Genomic DNA, 18,124 nt, shown 5'->3' with positions numbered 1-18,124 from the left:
TATGTTCCATTGAGGTTGCTTTGAGAGAGTTTTATAAAGTAAATTGTCCACTACTATAGTGTTCAATTACTGAGTTATAGAGAACTGAGAACCTGAATTTATGGTAGTATGAAGTTCCTGCTGTTTCTGGCGGCCTCCAGCAGAGGGCGAAGAAGACCCATGCTACTGTGAAGAAGGGGGCTCCTTACACCCCTCTTTCCTGGAGCATATGTGTGTCTGGGACAGGCAGGGACAGAATGGCCCTTATCTGATTAGCAGAAGTAATCCTGGAGCTGTCCAGCAGGTCCAGGCCTCCAGCAGAGAGAAGCAGTGCTTCTTTAGAGCAAGGCATGGATAGGCACCGTATGGCTGGGCGGCTAAGGGCTGGAGACCTGGGACTGGGGTGAGATGGGCCTTAAGGTTTGGTACTGTAACACAGTGGAAAGAGTGTGCTGACAAAGCTGAAGGGAGCAGTGTTTGGTCTCATCTGCCTGGACCAATTTCCTTCATGTTGGCATACCTGCCTATGTCACTGTATCAATCAGTCTTTCTAAAAAACACGCACACACTGTAAACGCGCACTGGGATGACACATTAACATAGTGACTATATGCTAAAAAGCAGACTTGAGGTAGTGTTTATGCACATATGTACACAGAAAGAAACTAAAATGACAGATAAAATGACATTTTTGTGTACTACTTCTCTGTGCAGTGTGTCCTTCAGATCAGCATTACTACAATGAGAAACAGCAGTTCGCAGACAGTAAGTAATTCACCATCAAACAATTAACCTTGATGTCAATGAGCATATCAGTTCATTATTTGAAAACGTTGATTTGCATGTTGCTAAAGCAACTCTCATTCAGTTAGTCATTTGCACTCAAAATGCCTGGGAAAATAAAATCTGATATTTTAAAAGTCACTTCATTTGGTTAATGCTAAAAGTCAACTCAACTGCAATTGGCTTTAACTGATTGGTCGGTTGTTACTTGCATTGATTTTTCCTGTATAAATAAATAAGAAGGATGTAATATATCAACGGCTAATTATCCAGTCTTGCACAAGGAAACTAAAGAAGTTTCTTTATAGCCATTCAACAGACAGTATTTAAGGTCTTCTATACCAGGGTCTTCTTGGGGCTGTACAATGATATCAGATGATGATTATGGTTTTTACATACTGTAGTAGAATGTATTTACCAAGGTACATGTCTTACATACAATGTTTTTTCATGTTAACATGTTTAAAATATATACACTCCGAAAATAAAGACATATAAAGTATCAAAAAAGCTACTTGCCCGTTTAAAAATGTCCATGGGTTGAATTTTTTTTAATACTTTCTCATTTATAATCATTTTAATAATTTAAACCCAACCTAGAATTTTTGTGTATTATTGGTATTACCATGATACTGTGCCCCAAAAACTATGGTAATACCATTGTGTGTGTCAAAAAATGCAGTGGTATTTTAAGTCTGGAATTATTGTATGTTTTTGTTAGTGATTGGACCATATTTTTCAGCTTCACAATGTATTATTGTGCAAATTAAAGTGTTTTTTTATTTGTTAAAAGATGAGTGTAGTTCCCTCCGTCCAGTGTATTGTGAGTATTTACCGGACTAGTTTGACACATTAACTTCTAGTGTGGCCAGTGTCTTCCCATCGTAATGCCCAGTTGCCTCCTACCCGCTTATTCTGCTGGTGGGGTAACTCCCGTCGCCCTCCAGAGAAACACAAACAGCCTTATCAGGAGACACAGACCCATCCTCCTCTCGCCCCCATACTTCTTGTCGCCCTAATTTGCATTCATTTATTTCTGCATACTTTCAATCCTAAAAAGCAGGAGACGTTTCTTAATAGTGTAAAAATAAAAAAGCAGATTGGATTTTGATTTCGGAATCTTTAAGAAAACAAACAACCGTCCATCTCAATTTCCTTGGGTCCCTGTCCCGGATAAATGTATTTATGCATAAATGCAAACACATTCTCGCAGATTGAACTCAGCCGAGAATTCTATTAACGTTTCTTTCTCTTTTTTCCCTTCACTGGTTTGCTCCGGAGGGAAACAGGGACTGAGATCTAAGCGGAAATTTGGGGGGCTTTGTGAGCGGAACGAGGCATTTTGGAGTGGCGTATTTAATGTGTTTAATATGTTATGGTAACTTTGAGTTCTCCCCTTGGGTGCCTGTGCCAACTCGGGGAGCTCTGATTGAATAAGACCGCGGCGTTATACTGAATTTAGCCTTTATTGTGCTATTAGTTAATATTTTTCAAAATCCCTACTGTCTACAACTTTAGAGAAATATTAAGTAAAAATAAACTAATTTAACGAAGACCTTTTAATTTTGAAGCATTTGCAGAAAATGGTAGATTTGTATCTCTTATTTTTTTGCTTTATACTTTCATGGAAAATATTCTTTGAGAAGTTTAATGAAAAGAAAGAAGTCAAGCTCACATTAAACCTGAAGCAAAATGAAAGGAAACTTTCTGCAGTTGAAGATATTGTTATTCTAATATACAACTTTAGATATATGCCTTGTTTGTTTGTACCCAACTCTTCAACATGTTTGAAATAATTGGATTTAATTCTTGAGTTGTCAGCTCAGATTTTTTTACATGATGACTTCTGATGGAGCTGTATTTTAGGGTCAGTCCTCTATGCTCTTTAAAAAAACCCTCACAAACACAAAACAAGTTAATTTTTGTCATTAATTCTTTATTTTTTTATCTATATGACGTACCATTTCATACCTGTGCTTTCCCTCTCTCTGCCACTCAGGTCGGGGTTACCCATGGTTCCTTAGTAACCGTCGTCCAGAGAAGCTGCGTGATGCCCTAAAGGAACTAGAGGTATTTGTTTACATTTCCTGCAGTCCGATTAACAAATAGGAGCATTCTTTCTTTCTCTCTCTCTCCTTCCTTTCATAAGAAAAGAGAAAATCCCTCGACCTCTCTCTCTCAGCACCTGTGTCACCTTCTCTGTCATCGTTGGGGATATTTGAGGGGGATGATTGGGACCGTGAGCTGGCGCTCTCTCTCTGCCTCTGGCTCTCTCACACAAACCCAGCTTTGTTCAGGGCAGCTCGGACTCATTTTTGCAGCCTCTCTGTATTTGAAACTGGAAACATCTTTCTAAACCTGACCCTAAAAACGCCCTGACAGCATCTACCTATTTCTGACCAATGCTGTGCAGAACACAAAATGCTCTTTCTCAACTCTCTCTGTTTTTATGTTCTCACTCTTTCAGGAGCTGCTGCAGTCAAGCCAGCTCGTGAGTGTCAGATGGAGAGCTAAGCAGTGCTGTCAGGTACCTTTCCCAGCATGCACCAGTACCCCGCATGCATCAGGCCTTCTTAGCAGGAGTTGGCTCATGTAGCACAGTTCAGGCAATTCAAGCATATGCAGACTGTTTTGGTCAAATACTCTCAGGTGTCAGGAGCATTTATCTCTGAGATCAAAAAAGATTCCCTTTCCAGACACATCAACTGTAGCCCAGCATTTTTTTATTCAATTCCTTGTGGACCCTATGCTGGCTTCTTCAGACAAGTGTGCACTGCTCTACGCGTATTTTCTGCAGACTGAAAGTGCTTGATTTCGGGCTTTTTAAAGGTCAGGGAGACCAAACGTTATTCGATTTTTGTCTGGTGGTTGGTGATGGTTTTGGCCGCCAGAAGCAGGGTCTGATTAGACTCTGTGACCTTTTTCGGCTGGTTTGCATGATATAGAGATGAAATTCCCTCTTTGGCCTCATACGGCTTATTTTTAGAATTTATCATCCCACATAATTTGAACACTTTGGAGGGTTTCAGTCAAAATTTCCTATTTTTCCTAGTTTTTTATTGTTTGTGACTGTGTGAATGTGCTGTATGTGTAGATGCTGCTGAGATCAGGTGTACTGGTGACTCTTATTCTGGGCGGAGCTCAGGTTGAACGGGTGGTCATTGACAGAACGCTAGTAGGGCGACTTCCTGCTGACACCATCAGTGATGGTGAGTAAATGCACACGCTACCGTCTCTCTTTTTTCTTTCTCTCTTCTTGCAGTTACAATCACTGCTCATTTTCCCAGCATGGGCCTGGGCGGCGTGCACTCCCACAGGTCACGAACCGCCGTCCCTTCTGTTTCTCACTCTTCTCTACTCCCAGAGGAAGTTAGAAAGGCACGAGCACATGCACGCTCACACACACACACACACACACACACACACACACACACACACACACACACACACACACACACACACACAGGTTCCTCTTTCTTCATGATTGAATCTTGGGGGGGTCTGGCATTGCTCCCTGTCTTATTTCAGGTTTGTGAAATTGGACACTATCCCAAATCTGCTAATTATTTTCTCATATCATTTATTGTTTAGAGCTTATATGGCTAAAGCTGTCTGTGCCAGGTCTCTAGATACCTGACAAACCACTCTTTTCCTCTCTCTCTCTCTCTCTCTCTAGTCAACCCACCCCTTCCCTTTCCCAGTAGCCCCCTATAGAGTGCCATTCAGGCCCCCAGAGCCCCTAATTACGAGAGTAATTGTGTGTGTGTGTGTGTGTGTGTGTGTGTGTGTGTGTGTGTGTGTGTGTGTGTGTGTGTGTGTGTGTGTGTGTGTGTGTGTGTGTGTGTGTGTGTGTGTAAGAGAGAGTGTGTAAGGGTGGGGGTGCCAGGAGGGCTTATACATCTGTCACTTATTCAGATACATTCACACAGACCTGTTTTCGCCTTGGCATCGTCATCAGTACTATAATATATACAGTAGACAGTGATTGAACATGTGAAGAATGTAAAGTGATTTAATAGACCCATCTATCTAAACCACCATCACTGGCACAGGTTCTGTAACTTTAATTTCATTTTTGTTGCATGTACAATTACTGAGAAGATATCCCCAAAAATCTTTTAAGATGTGAATGAACAACAAAGCAAGGGCACAGTTCAGTACGTCTATTACAAGAATTTTTTTTCTATCCCAAATAAACCTGCATTACAAATGAAGATAATGTAAACAAATTATACAGTGCATCATCTAGTGGCATTGGAATTTTGTACTTTATTTTTCCAATAATGTAATCATTTTATGTGAATTAACTGTACTGCGAAAAGGCTTTTTTAAATCGTTGTATTAACACTTTAAGCAGATTAAAAGTAATTTATTAATGTATCCTCATTCAACCTGCTGCTGCCCACTTGCTTTAAACCCTGTTTACCAACCAGTGGACACAAATTTAGATTTTTTTTGGAGGGATTATTATGTAATCTTTCCTTAATTTGACCGTGATTACTGATCTGTATTACACAAGTATGTTTTCTGGAATTTTTGTAATCTTTTAAAAGCATGCTCAGTATTACATTTTTTAAATCATCATAGGGAAAATACGTCAAGTAAATAATCTGTAACATTTTTGTGGAGTTTAGCATAAACTTTTTAAAATCACTCTTAAGCCATTCAAAGTGTCTAAGCTAAATAATTAAAAAAATTATTTCTTCAGTTACTACTATTAGGATCAATTTTTGTCACCCTCTGAAAACACAGTTAAACTCCATTTAACATTTCATTTTATTAGGGCAATTCCATGCAAATGTCAAATTTATTATGAAAAGTTAGTACCCAAAGTTTTAAACAATGTGATAGATGTCAATATTTGGTGGTTTAAATAAAGTTTTTTAAGCTTTTTTTGTATTAACATAAGTAAGGGCCAATTTGAGAATTGTTATGTCCATATTTGTCTCATGCGCATACAAAATTAAATGCAAACAAATATCAAATGTTCTTTGAAAAGACTTCCCTTTTTCATTTGTTGGTTTTGGATTGTGCCTTTTAATTCACAGAATTCCTACAAAGTATGTTGTCTCCCAAAAACGTCCTTTTTTGTCACATCCACACATGAAACATATGTTACCCTTATCTAAAATGGAAAACATGAGTGTAGACTAAAATTTTGATCAGGGGTTTAGGAAAATATAAACAGATGGTTCAATATATTGGTAATAAATGCGTTTTTTTGAGAATTTATTGCAGTTTTGACTGCAGATGTCACATTTATAATGCTAGAGTTGCTCATTAGCGAATTTTTGTATTTTCCACAAACATTTAAAATAAAAAATTTAAATGGTTGTCATGACTGCATTTACAGTTAGGTTCTGCCTGGAAATCTGGGAGAGGGCCTTAACACGCTATTCTTTTGAAATGAGCTTCGTGTTTTTATGCTTGAATGTTTGATGATTCATAATGACTGCAGAAGAAGAGATATTCTGTCTTTAATTGCTGTAGAGGTTTGAAATTCCAGCCCTAAATGTCATTCTGAACTAAACCTAAAGACTGAAAGACATATTAAATTTTTCTGCTGTTTAATTGGTTTCATAAACAGATTATTTTTTAGGATGGGAAGGTTAATTGCTAATCACAGTGTGGAGAGATTGTTAACAGTTTCATTGCAAATGTCTCTTTAACATGAAAACAGTATAGCCTCTCTGCTTTTCACCAAAAAAATCTTTCTTTTTGTGGACCTCTAAAAAAATAGTGTCTTTTATTCCCCACTCAAACACACAGTATATATGAAATGGTTCGGGATTTATTATGTGTGCTTAACGGTCAGTTTTTGCCTGCATTTTTTGAAGAACCAATAATTAAACCTGACAATATAGCGATTTAGCCATTAATCTCTTTGATAAATTTGCTAAAAATGTCCTAATGAAAATCTTAAGAGGGCAAAAAGGTTTGTGTGAGGTTTCGCTTTAAGGGTTAGGGGACACAAAATATCATTAACTAGTCTAATTATTATTAGACCGATAGAATTCAGTGAAAGGTGGCATTGCTATTTTTGTTTTTTTTTATTATAATGATGTGTTTTTGTTAGGTTCAGAGTTGGTTCTTATTTAAATAATGTACATGTGCAGAATCATTTTTTGTAGTATGTCTTTCATATTGTCTCAGGAGGTCATGTGAATTATGACCTTTGACCTTGCTTTGCATTTTTCAGCGGTGATTGGAGATCGCTTCCTGCTGTTCTCATTGATGGAGAGAAGTCAGGTGTGTCAGGTTTACCTGAACAGGAAGAACCAGAGCTCACCTGAGCTAACACGGCACATGGAGAAACTCACAGCTGCTGAGATTAAGGTAACACACGTACGTGCACATACCTCTCTCAAACACACACGTGTCTTAAACACATGCCCAAAGACACACGTATGCACTCTTGAACATGCATTATCACATTTTAAGAGGAAAGACAGAACTGCCTCTTTTGCTTTCAATTAAAAAGCTTTAATGAGGCTGGTCAGGCTCTTTCCACAGGGCTTTTAGCTGTAATAATTGCCTGGCTTTGCTTGCTTTCTTTTACCGCTGGGACGAGTAACTCTATGATTACTGGAGCTTCTCTCTAATGCACACCTGTGGGGAACATCAGGTCCAAACACACAGCACTTGTCTTGTTATAAAGAGATCAAATCCTTTATGACAGTGTGTCTGTATAAAGGGCCCAAATTAACATTTTGCCACACTTGCCCATGGCAGGTGAATGCAGAAAATTTTCCTAGCCATAAATAGTGTATTCCTTACTGGTAATTAATTGTATTTTGCATTAATTGTATTTGAAATACAGTATTTTTATCTAATAATGCTTAGTTTTTTTTCTGGCATATAATTTTGGTTGAATAATATTCTGTATATTATTGACTCCTGTCAGACAAAATGTAAAGATATTACAAATGTGAAAATACATTCAAGGTGGACAAATCTAACCTTAATCTAGATAAACCTATGGTAAACGTCACACATAAATGTAAATGATAAAAAGTTCCTGCAAAAATTTAAAGGTTTCCTTGTTTTCAAAGATCATTCGTGGTATTTGTTGCCAGTGGGGGTTTTCCTCAACAAACTTCAGTATTTTGCTAAACATATTTTCCGGTTCAGGTCTTTTGCATGTGCTTCATTAAAAATATAGATGTTTAATTCAATATGCCTTTAAAGAAGCTACGATGTCTGTCACATATACAGATTAATATTTTTTAAAGCTTTATTATTTTTGTTCTTTTCACTGACATTTATATAATAAAACAGAATAAATGCAACACAAAAAAATAACTAGCTAGGTTAGCTGAATACCTTAAAAGTTTAAAGATAGTGCAATCAGTTCATACTGCTGTTATCATTTTCTGCGACAAACGGAGGCAATGAAACCTGTTTTCTGCGTTGTTCATATGACGTTTTATTAAAAGCCTATTATTATGTATTAGTTGTATTTGGGTCAGTAGCAAAATATCATAAAAATTTTTGAGCCAAAGCATAGCACTATTTCAGTGTATACTTTACACTTTGGAGTATTCTCATATCAATAGCTTTAATAAAATTAAAAACAAGACTTTTTTACTATGAGCTTAGTAGAATTCTGTACATTTGTATTAGTAAAGATGTTCCGGATAGTCTACAGTGTTGATGTATGCATATGCATGATCCCAGAAATGTTCAAACTGACAAAAATATTATTATTACCCTTTTTATTGGCAGTCAGGTAGTGTGATTTCAGCAGAGCATTGCTTTAGAATTGGTGCGTAGGGTCAAGTCTGCCCCCTCCTCCTAAGGGGAAAGGAAGGTGATCGCTCAATTTTTTCATCCCATTCATTCTCGCTCTTTCCAAAGCATGTTGTCTTAAATTCATAACGGAATTTGAGAAAAGAAAAAAATCTTTATTCCTTCTCTTTTGAAAGCATTAACCTCATTTTAATGGGCCGTAGACCAAGTGTGTGGAGATCACAATTTGGATGGGTCTGATTATGGACTAAACACAATACATAAATACGTCAGGCTCTTAACACCCTCCGCACCCGAACATTATCACATTACTGGTGCGCTTTGTTGCGACAGCAGCCCGAGTATGAAAGCTATCTCTCCTGTGGTGTAGCTGGCTCCAGTGGCATGGCTCTGATAAGCGGGTAACCGTACAGCCCACCCCCCCACCCAAAAAACCCTGCACTTTCCTCCCCCTCGACGCCACCCCCCGCCCACTGTACCCCCCTTCCAGCTCGGCTGTCCCCGTCCACTGCTCCACTGGACTAAGCTTTGAGCTTAATCCTCCAGAAAGAAGGTTTGATTATTGCTGACCAGCAAGCACAGGCAAGATGGGGAATCAAGTTTTGGGGGAGGGCAAAATGAAACCGAGAGATGAGAGATGGATTCGGTTTGGTTTTCCCACAGGTTGAATTAATTTACTTTGTTTTTTTATTGATTTAATTAATATTACTATTATGGTAAATTTGTTTACTGTAAAGATTTCCAGTGGCTTACAAAGATGCAGAGTATAGACTTAAAGAGAGACTCTGTGTTTGCTCTGTTGATAAGCCCATTCAAAATGAAGTATATGGAAATATACTAGCTATTATTCTGGGTGAATAGGCACTGGCACTATAAGAGCCATATCGTATTCTTATACCTTTATTCATACTAAAGACTGCTTTAATGGTCTAGGAAAAATCTGCATTAAATTGAACTGCTGAAAAAGCACACGAAGAGCTGCCCCAGATATGAGCTACATAAAGTTAAATACAGAAATGTGAAACAGCTGTAGTGTTGGAGAGGGTATTGCTTCATATTGCACTTATTTTGTGCTATAAACAGATTTAAATTTAGCTTAGATCAAAGAAACTTGTTTAGAATTACTCAGTTATTACGTCTATGTTAAGTCTAGACAATATTGAGCGATTATAGCCCTTTGTTTGGTGATAGTCTCAATCAGGTGTGTCTCATTTTAATGTCATTTTGCAGTCAGGCTTAGTCAGCAGTAAAATGAAAATTAATTATTCTAAAACTCTGTAATTTATGTGGTTTTGGGAATTGTGCAAAAATGTTTTCATTTGAGGTGGAGCAGGGGTGAGCCAAGTTGTCAGGATGGTTATAAGGTTGAAACTACTGTACCATTTAAATCAAATTAATATAATGTTTTATATGTTGATTTCAAACATTTGTTAATCAGTCCTATTCAATTTTTTTGTTTACACTGTGGGTTTTACAAAGCAGAATCTGATTCTAGTGTAGCCTTGCCCACTTATATGCCCAAATATGAATCTAGGAAATTGAGGGCACCTAGAGATCTTGTTAGCAGTGTGCATAACAAGACCTTTCGAACGCCCTTGAAAAATGCTTTTCAATGAATCTGTTAAAAAACCTCACCAATGATACCAATGCCCTGCTATTCAAAACAGCTCAGTCCACATTAACAAACAGACAAGTTACCGTAATGTGTTGTGCACAGGTCATGTTTTATAGATGTTTTGGGGTGAAAGTGTCTGATACCTTTTGTTGTTCTGCACCCAGGTGTCAGTAGTGGACGTACCAGGTGGAGGTCGCCGCGTGGAGCGCCGGATGGGGCTGAACCAAGCTCAGGATATGGCCGTGTGCTGGTGGCCGCTCTGTAATGAGGAGGTTAGACCTTGGTCTCCTATTCCTAGTGCGGTGGAAAGAGCCAATCTGGTACTGCTTGCCTGCTCAGATACTCCAGGGGTTACGGTAAGCGGTCTGGTCTTGCGCTTCTCTCTGCATTGATGTTTTTGTGGTGATGAGGGTAAATTGAAGGTCAATTAATATCTATGACCTTCTTAATAATAGAAGTAGTTTTAATAATGCCCTGGCAAAATACACTGCTGCTCAAGGTTTCTCTGCCTTTTTAGGCCATTTTTTGTTGTTTCATTTTACCTTTCTTTTGTCCCATGCTTTACCAGTCATTATTGTGTTTTATTCAGCTGCTGTTAAGTGCCGACCTTTCTTTATGTGAACAGTTGACCTTTCTACCCCCTCACTGTGTAGCTAACACTCCATTATGATAGTTGATGTTCAGCTCTCCAGTAACTATGTACTATACTATATAACACAATACTGCAGTACACACAGAAATGTATTAAAAAGTTTATTTCTTGATTCCAGAAATTTTTGGTTCATAGAATGCATTGGGGTTATCTGGGATTTGTAATGTGGGATACTTTTTTGCTTGAATTTCTATCACAAACAACAAGGTGATCAGTTCTCACTTATTGGTCTGTGTACTGTATTTGCATGGCAATCACAGTAAGTTGTGGATTAAAACATCTATTTTTCACCCATGAAAATAAACAGAGAATCTGTGAATTGTTGTATTTTTCACCATCTAGCCATTGTTATTAACAGTGGTCAAATTCGAGCCCATATTTGATAAGGAAAACTCACAGGAATAGTTGATAGCACTCTTTTTCATCTCTACATTCTTTCATTTTCCTGCATCTCAGCTGCAGTTTAATGGTAATGATAAAAAAAATCAGCAAGCAATATTAAGCTTCAATGTGGCACTTTGGTTTTAAACATATGTAAAATCTCTGCTCGTGAAGCAGAGGATGAGAGACTCGGGCAAATAGAGCAGCGTTTCCAATCGCAAATGCGCCAAATGAAAACAAACAAGGGTGGAAAATCCAAAATTAAAAAAAAAATGTAAAGGGGGGGACAGCGTAAAGCAACATTGGCTTGCTCTGGCTGGAAATGAACCCTGGATTTATCCTGGGCCTTCACCTATTTATTTTCTCTCCCTCTTCGTCTCATTTTTCTATGGTTAAAAAACATTAAAGTCTCTCTTGCCTTCATCGTTTCTAATTAAAGTGTTTGTTGTCATTTTCAGATCCGTGGTGTGAAATCAAGCTAGCAGTTTATGTAAGACGCGAGCGGTGAATCAAACGGTTCGCTCGGCGCACAGACACACACTTCAATCAATTCTGCCTCATATATATGTTCCCTTTGTTAAGTTAGCTATCTGCATGCTAAACCCATTTTCTGCTTAGTCTTCAGCATTTAAAAAGTGCGCTTTCTTTCCCTATGTGGTCTTAATTCTTACCCCTCTCAGATAAGCGCTGCCAAGAGACACGCTGCCAAAACACTCACACACACACGCACACACTTATTTATGCAAACGTTTAACATTTTTAATCAATTCCCTGTTCCGGGAATTTAATGATTTGTAGTAAAAATATTTTTTATGTACAGTATATACTTATTTTGCATTTTGAGGTTGTAGTGTTTTAGTAAACATTTGATATTTATTTATTATAATACTTTTTTTATTAGTCATTTTGCATAGTAGTAGGGCTGTTGTGTTATTTTCTGTAAGCACTAGATGTTGTTGAATATTCTGTTATCTCTCTCAGAACACTTCTCTTCATTCGTTTGATCTGCATGTTTACCAGGCGGCCTTACTCTTGTTTATGAATTGCCACATTTTTTGTGTCTAAACTAAACGCATATCAGTCCTGTTTATTCTTAGTGAAATTACAGTGGGTAAAATCATTTAAAAGTACTCTTTATTATTCAGAGTTTAATAAACAACTCGTTTGTGGACCATTGAGGCTTCACAGGAAATTTGGAAGGTCTTGCGCTTCACAAATTGTCTTGTTGCTTTGGCACAGTTAATCAAACTTTTTTTTTTTCATTTTTTAAAAAGAAAAATCTGTAGAAAGGTAATTAATATTAGTGACGTGTTTTACAACCATTTTTAAAATATGAGCCTTGTGATCTACAAATTTGGTAATGTACCTTTCGGGCTACTTAAATGTTTAAAAACTTATTTGAAACATAAATGTACAATATGTACTTTTAGAGGCTTTCAAGCTTTTATTAGAGGGGTTAGAGGCCTGTATAAAGCATCTTTGAAGCAAAAGTATTTGATGACTGTATAGTATGTGTCGCGAGCATTCGGTTAATATCATTATCTCATTTTTAAGGTGGTGTTTGGCGGCTTTTGGATCTGAGCTCCTCAATTTCTTTCTTACCTTTTTAAAGCCTCTAAGACCTTTTTGCAAAAAAGGTTCTGTTGATGTTAAAGGTTCTTTATGGGACTATAAAACCTATCAGGAACCTTTTTTAATTTCATTTATTGAGTTTATTCAGTGGTACAGTATCCATATTTTCTAGTTTTGCTTGTTCAATGTCTTTCAAATACCCAGTTTGCAATTCTTACCACTGTGAGAATTTAGCTTTCTTTAGGGTCAGTGAGGATCGCTAGCAATCTTTGTCATTTATGATAGCTGCTATTATGATTCCAGTTTATGTTTTATAGAAAGGTCCAGGTGGAGTGTGATTTTCCCGGTTAAAGTCTTTGGCATGTGCAGGTGCATCAGAGCAAATGTTTCTTTGTTGATTTCATGCCACAGCGGCCCGACAAGCATCTGATCAGCACAAACTTGCACACACCAGAACACCAGAGACTCAGCAGCAAGAACTTTCATAGATTGCCTTCATCATCATCTCTCTCCCTCTCTTTCTTTCTCTCCCACTGTCTCTTTCTCTCTCACACACTGTTTGCTCTCTGAGCTGGAAAATTGGCTCAAAGCGCTCTACTGCTGTGAACAAGGCCTGCTGCTCAGCTGGACCTCTCTAGGTTTATCTTTCAAGTTGCAAAAGAAAGTCCAGAGAGGAGAAGAAAAGAAAGAATAGTTTTGACCAGTGACTGAAACCAATAACTAACAGACTCACTTACCACTGTTCACTCTCTCTCTCTCTCTCTCTCTCTCTCTCTCTCTCTCTCTCTCTCTCTCTCTCTCTCTCTCTCTCTCTCTCTCTCTCTCTCTCTCTCTCTCTCTCTCTCTCTCTCTCTCTCTCTCTCTCTCTCTCTCTCTCTCCTCTCTCTCTCTCTCTCTCTCTCTCTCTCTCTCTCTTTTTTTGCTCTCCCCCACCTCCCTGAGATGGCGTTTGTCTTTGTGAAATTGAATCTGTCATTGTTTCAACAGCGACTCTGGGATTTGCGATGTTTGTGTGTGAATGCAGGTCTTAAGGAGGATCACTCTGTTGAGATGTTAAAACCTTTGTGACGGGGGAGAGAAAGACACTCTAAATGTCCCCCAGTGCTGAGGCAAACATATAGCCTCTCATCCAGCTCTCCTTTATTTTTTTTACCTTTAAGTTTTTGTTTAGTGTTACCCCTGGTAAAGAGCTTAGTGCTTTCTGTCTATGGCTATCGTACTACTAAACTGAATAAACAAGTTTGTGGATTGTGTCATTTCTTGATAGTTCCTGATGGTCTATTTTATGATTTTACATGGACAATAAAGCACAGCATTGTTTGGTTGATAGCGTCTAAAGTGTGTATTAAAAGCCAGAAGAGTATGTGTTTCAAGGCTTATTTTGCTCAAAAACAGAAATTCTGTAATCTTTTTTTTCTTTTTTGTGCTGTAAAGGCCCTAGCTAGGTTTTAGCAGTTGTAGCTTTGCTCTTGTGAGGTCATCGTGGTTGAAACATTAATGTAGTATTAGCCTAAGCAGTAGTTGGGCATTGGTCTTTTGCTAGTATGGTCAATGGGGTGTTGGTTTTGAGCCTGGGCCCAGCTGTGGACAGACACTGAGTGGAAGCCTATGTGGCTGGGGCAGGTGTGTCTCAGCGGGGCCTGGCTCTGTGGAGATCTGGCACTGTTCCGGATCTTCCCTCTGTGCTGTCAGCACAACTCCTCCCGCCCCTCTCACTAAACCGCTCTCACCCCCTGGGGTGCATCGGGAGTCGGCCCAGGGGGGATTATGGCTAAAAAAATGACAAAAACTCATCCCCTGCTTCCACAGAAACCATCAGCAACCCGCTTAACTTAGTCTCCTACTCTGGCACACGCTCCATCGTCCTGTGCCAGCTCTTTCTCTCTCTCAACTCCATACCTCACCATCTGCACTACAAACACACATACTACAGGTAAATCCATACTTCCTGTATGCTGCTGTCTGATAGGACCCTTATAAGCTGTTTTTGTGCCCATTTTGAGGTTAAATCTGCAAACAAATTTGCTCAACACGTGTGTTGGGGCTGTGATTTCTACTGTCTCAGTGCTGCAATAAGTTTTATTTGTGATGAGGAGCTCATGCTGAATATTCAGTTTTGCCTTAAATAATGGAGCGCCTGAACTACCTGTGAGTCAATAAAGTTGTTTTTTCCCCTGACTCCTTATGTACATAGCTCTCACTTTCTACTAAACTTTATATAAAGTTGATGCCCCCCAAAAATAACATACAGGAAAAAGTATATGATTCTCTGAATATATCATGCATTTCTGCATAATCTGTTCATAAAAATTGACTGTAATCTTCACAACAATAGACAGAGTCTGCATGGGTTTTCATTGATAAACATTCACAGTCCAGAATGGGAAAATGTATCAAATTTTTGGAGAAAATTTCAAAACTTTTATCCTGCAATTGTAACTCTGAGTTGTAAAATCCCTGTTTTGCCTTCTTGTTTTGTTTTGTGATGTCTCTATGTAGGTTCTGAGCTCTATCCGAACTGATGGAAACCCAATTGACTGCAGATTTAGCCTAACTCAACCCTACCATGTCCTCACAGTGGAGCTGCACCAGGAGGCCAGTCACTCCATGTCTGAGCTGCACGAGAAGCCCCAGCCTCTTGATGTTCATACCCGTATCTACGAATGTGCCCGAGGGCGTTTTCAAAATGTATCCAGCACTCCTATACCCCTCACATCCAAACCTATAACCTGTAATTATGACCCAATGGAGCGCTGGGTTCTCCTAGGGCTTCAGGACTGCTCTGTGGTTCTTTTTGACAGACAGACAGGCCTCTCCATGTGGGCCACCTGTTCCATGATGCCTTCTTTGCTAGCATGGCACCCTTCAGGAGCTTTACTGATGGTGGGCGGAGGTCAGGGGGAGCTTCAGTGCTTCGACGTGGGGCTGTCACCTCTTTCTTTACGGCTAGTGAGTGAGGAACCGGCCCCTGGTTCTCTAAGCCCCAGCCTTCAGCTGTCCAGTCATATGAAGACCTCTAGTGGTCTGGAGGGCATCCAGTGGGCCTGCTGTCCAATATCTCAGGGAAACGATGGTCTGGAAACACACGACTCGCTGCTGCTTTGGTTTCATGGAGGGCCGCTCGCTACTCTGAGACTAAGACTCGGTCAGTGAAACCTGTATGTTTCTTTGTATGAAATCACGATAGACCAATTAAAACTTAGTGGGTCTTGTTTGTATTATATATGTATTATTTATATATTATAAAGGACTATTATAAATTATTTTTATATACCTGTGCTTGTGTCCATATATATATATATATATTATATATATGGATACAAGCACAGGTATATAAGAATAATTTATAAATATATTCAGTTATTAAATAAAATAATTTTTATTTGACCTTTTTAATAATAAAGAATTAAAGAACTGCATACATTTATACATTTAATATGTAACTTACAAAAATTTATATTTAAGTCTGGTCATGACTATCTACTTTAGTTTAAACTCTAAGGGGCGGTTTTCCGGACAGAGATTAGCTTAAATCAGGACTAGGCCTTGGTTTAATTAAGAAATAGTTTTAACAAACATGCCTTACTAAAAACATTACTTGTGTGCATTTTGAGGCAAAACAAAGGGCACTGATGTATTTCAAGATATGTCAGTGAAAGTTGTTTTCAGTTTGGACAGCTCTTAAATTTATTTCAGTCTAGGACTACTGCCCCTGAATGTCTTTTAAACATTTTATTACACAGACCTTTTATAAAACTAATCCAGCAATTAATTTATACCTCAAAAACACTTGTAGACTGGTATTTGTTTCCAAGAGGAATTATTAAAAACAGTTAACTTCTGACTCTGTCATAAAGCTAGCCAATCAGATTAAGGCTTGCCAGATCAGGAAGGTGCTTGCAATTTTTATGTGTAACGTACATCAGACGGACTGTGAGCAGTCTGTGGGCATTGCATCTGAGGCAAAAACTACAGAAAACCAGACTTTGATTTCTGGTTCTCCCATTATGGTATTTAAAAGCAAATAGACATCTGAGGAAATGGCAGAGGCAAGGGCCAAGTCTTCCGAGGTCAATAGCCACCCTTGGGCTGCCACCTCCAGGTGCATTCTGGGATGCTTTTCTCAGATAAATCATTTACAGTGGTTTATTGCCCCTCGGGGCACCAGATAAAGTTTGCCAATCAAAACCTTCCCATGCCTAGAGTTTAATTTTGACTTTGGAACTGAGCTGAATGACTCCCAGCAACTCTGCTGCCTTTTTAAACAAAAAGCACCGGCAAGGTAAAGAGTTTCCTATCAGAGAGAGGTAGAAAGTAAGAGCGAGAGAGCGGGAGACAACAGTTCCCTCTCGTCTGATCGCCTGCCAAGTTTTTGATGAAGAAAGCAAAAGTGCATCCTTTCCAACTGATAATTCTGAGTGGCGAGTGAGCAGCATTTGTTTTTCCTGTTTGCAATTTTGTTTATGAATGTGTTTGTTTGTTGGGCTTGTCTTGCTCACACACCCATATTTATTGACACATATCACTAGTACTGCTACATGAAGTGAGTGAATCAGACGCACTGAGGATGAAAGGTTTGGCAGAGCTCCAGTCTTCTCAAGGAAGCAGCTCTTTCTTTAGCTCTCTCTCTTCTCTTTTGCTCACCCACCCCTGTTTTTTCCTTTTCCGAGTTATCTCATCTAGGCACGTGCTCTGCGCAGGAGAGCTGCTGTATGGGGTGGATGCGGGGGGCAGCTAGGCAGTATGCTCTGAGAAAGTGGGAAAGAGACAAGATTAATTTAGAAACAGAAGAGGACATTGCAGAGAGTCACAGTTTGTAGTCTTTTGGTTGCATCACATTGACCATCACATTTGTTTCAGATTAAGTAAATATATAATAATTAATACTAAATAAATAAATGAAAGTACTTTGTAGATTATATCTATTATATATTATAATGTCCAATTGAAACAGCTTATGTTTAATATGGTTATAAGTTTGCATTTACAAAGATAAACAAAGTCCTTTAAAAAAACTACAACCCCAAAACAGAAAAAGTTGGGACACTGTAGAAATTGTGAGTAAAAAAGGAATGGAATAATTTACAAATCTCATAAACTTATATTTTATTCACAGTAGAATATAGATAACATATCTAATGTTGAAAGTGAGATATTTTGCAATGTCATGCCAAATATTGGCTCATTTTGGATTTCATGAGAGCTACACATTCCAAAAAAAGTTGGGACAGGTAGCAATAAAAGGCCAGAAAATTTAAATGTACATATAAGGAACAGTTGAAAGACCAATTTGCAACTTATTAGGTCAATTGGCAACATGATTGGGTATAAAAAGAGCCTCTCAGAGTGGCAGTGTCTCTCAGAGGTCAAGATGGGCAGAGAATCACCAATTC

The 18,124-nt window shown here is 38.5% G+C and overlaps 1 protein-coding gene across 6 annotated transcripts in view; it reads left to right on the top strand.

Annotated features, from left to right (window-relative positions):
• Positions 1-18,124, top strand: part of wdpcp (WD repeat containing planar cell polarity effector) — a 78,935-nt gene that overhangs the window by 24,173 nt on the left and 36,638 nt on the right. For 4 of the 6 annotated variants that reach the window (XR_010528467.2, XR_010528466.2, XM_065255201.2 and 1 more), the window contains exons 4-10: positions 694-744; positions 2,762-2,832; positions 3,230-3,289; positions 3,857-3,971; positions 6,962-7,107; positions 10,291-10,482; positions 15,231-15,876. Coding sequence is in view for 3 of the 6 variants with exons in the window: in XM_065255201.2 (XP_065111273.1) it covers positions 694-744; positions 2,762-2,832; positions 3,230-3,289; positions 3,857-3,971; positions 6,962-7,107; positions 10,291-10,482; positions 15,231-15,876 (1,281 nt within the window). In the remaining 3 variants the exon portion in view is untranslated. The remainder of the gene's footprint in view (positions 1-693; positions 745-2,761; positions 2,833-3,229; positions 3,290-3,856; positions 3,972-6,961; positions 7,108-10,290; positions 10,483-15,230; positions 15,877-18,124) is intronic. The other 2 variants (XR_010528468.2, XM_065255202.2) reach the window with 1 other exon arrangement.

This window comes from Paramisgurnus dabryanus, chromosome 17 (assembly GCF_030506205.2).
Source record: "Paramisgurnus dabryanus chromosome 17, PD_genome_1.1, whole genome shotgun sequence".
NCBI classification, from domain to species: domain Eukaryota; kingdom Metazoa; phylum Chordata; class Actinopteri; order Cypriniformes; family Cobitidae; genus Paramisgurnus; species Paramisgurnus dabryanus.
This window is presented reverse-complemented; position numbering and strand designations above follow the sequence as displayed.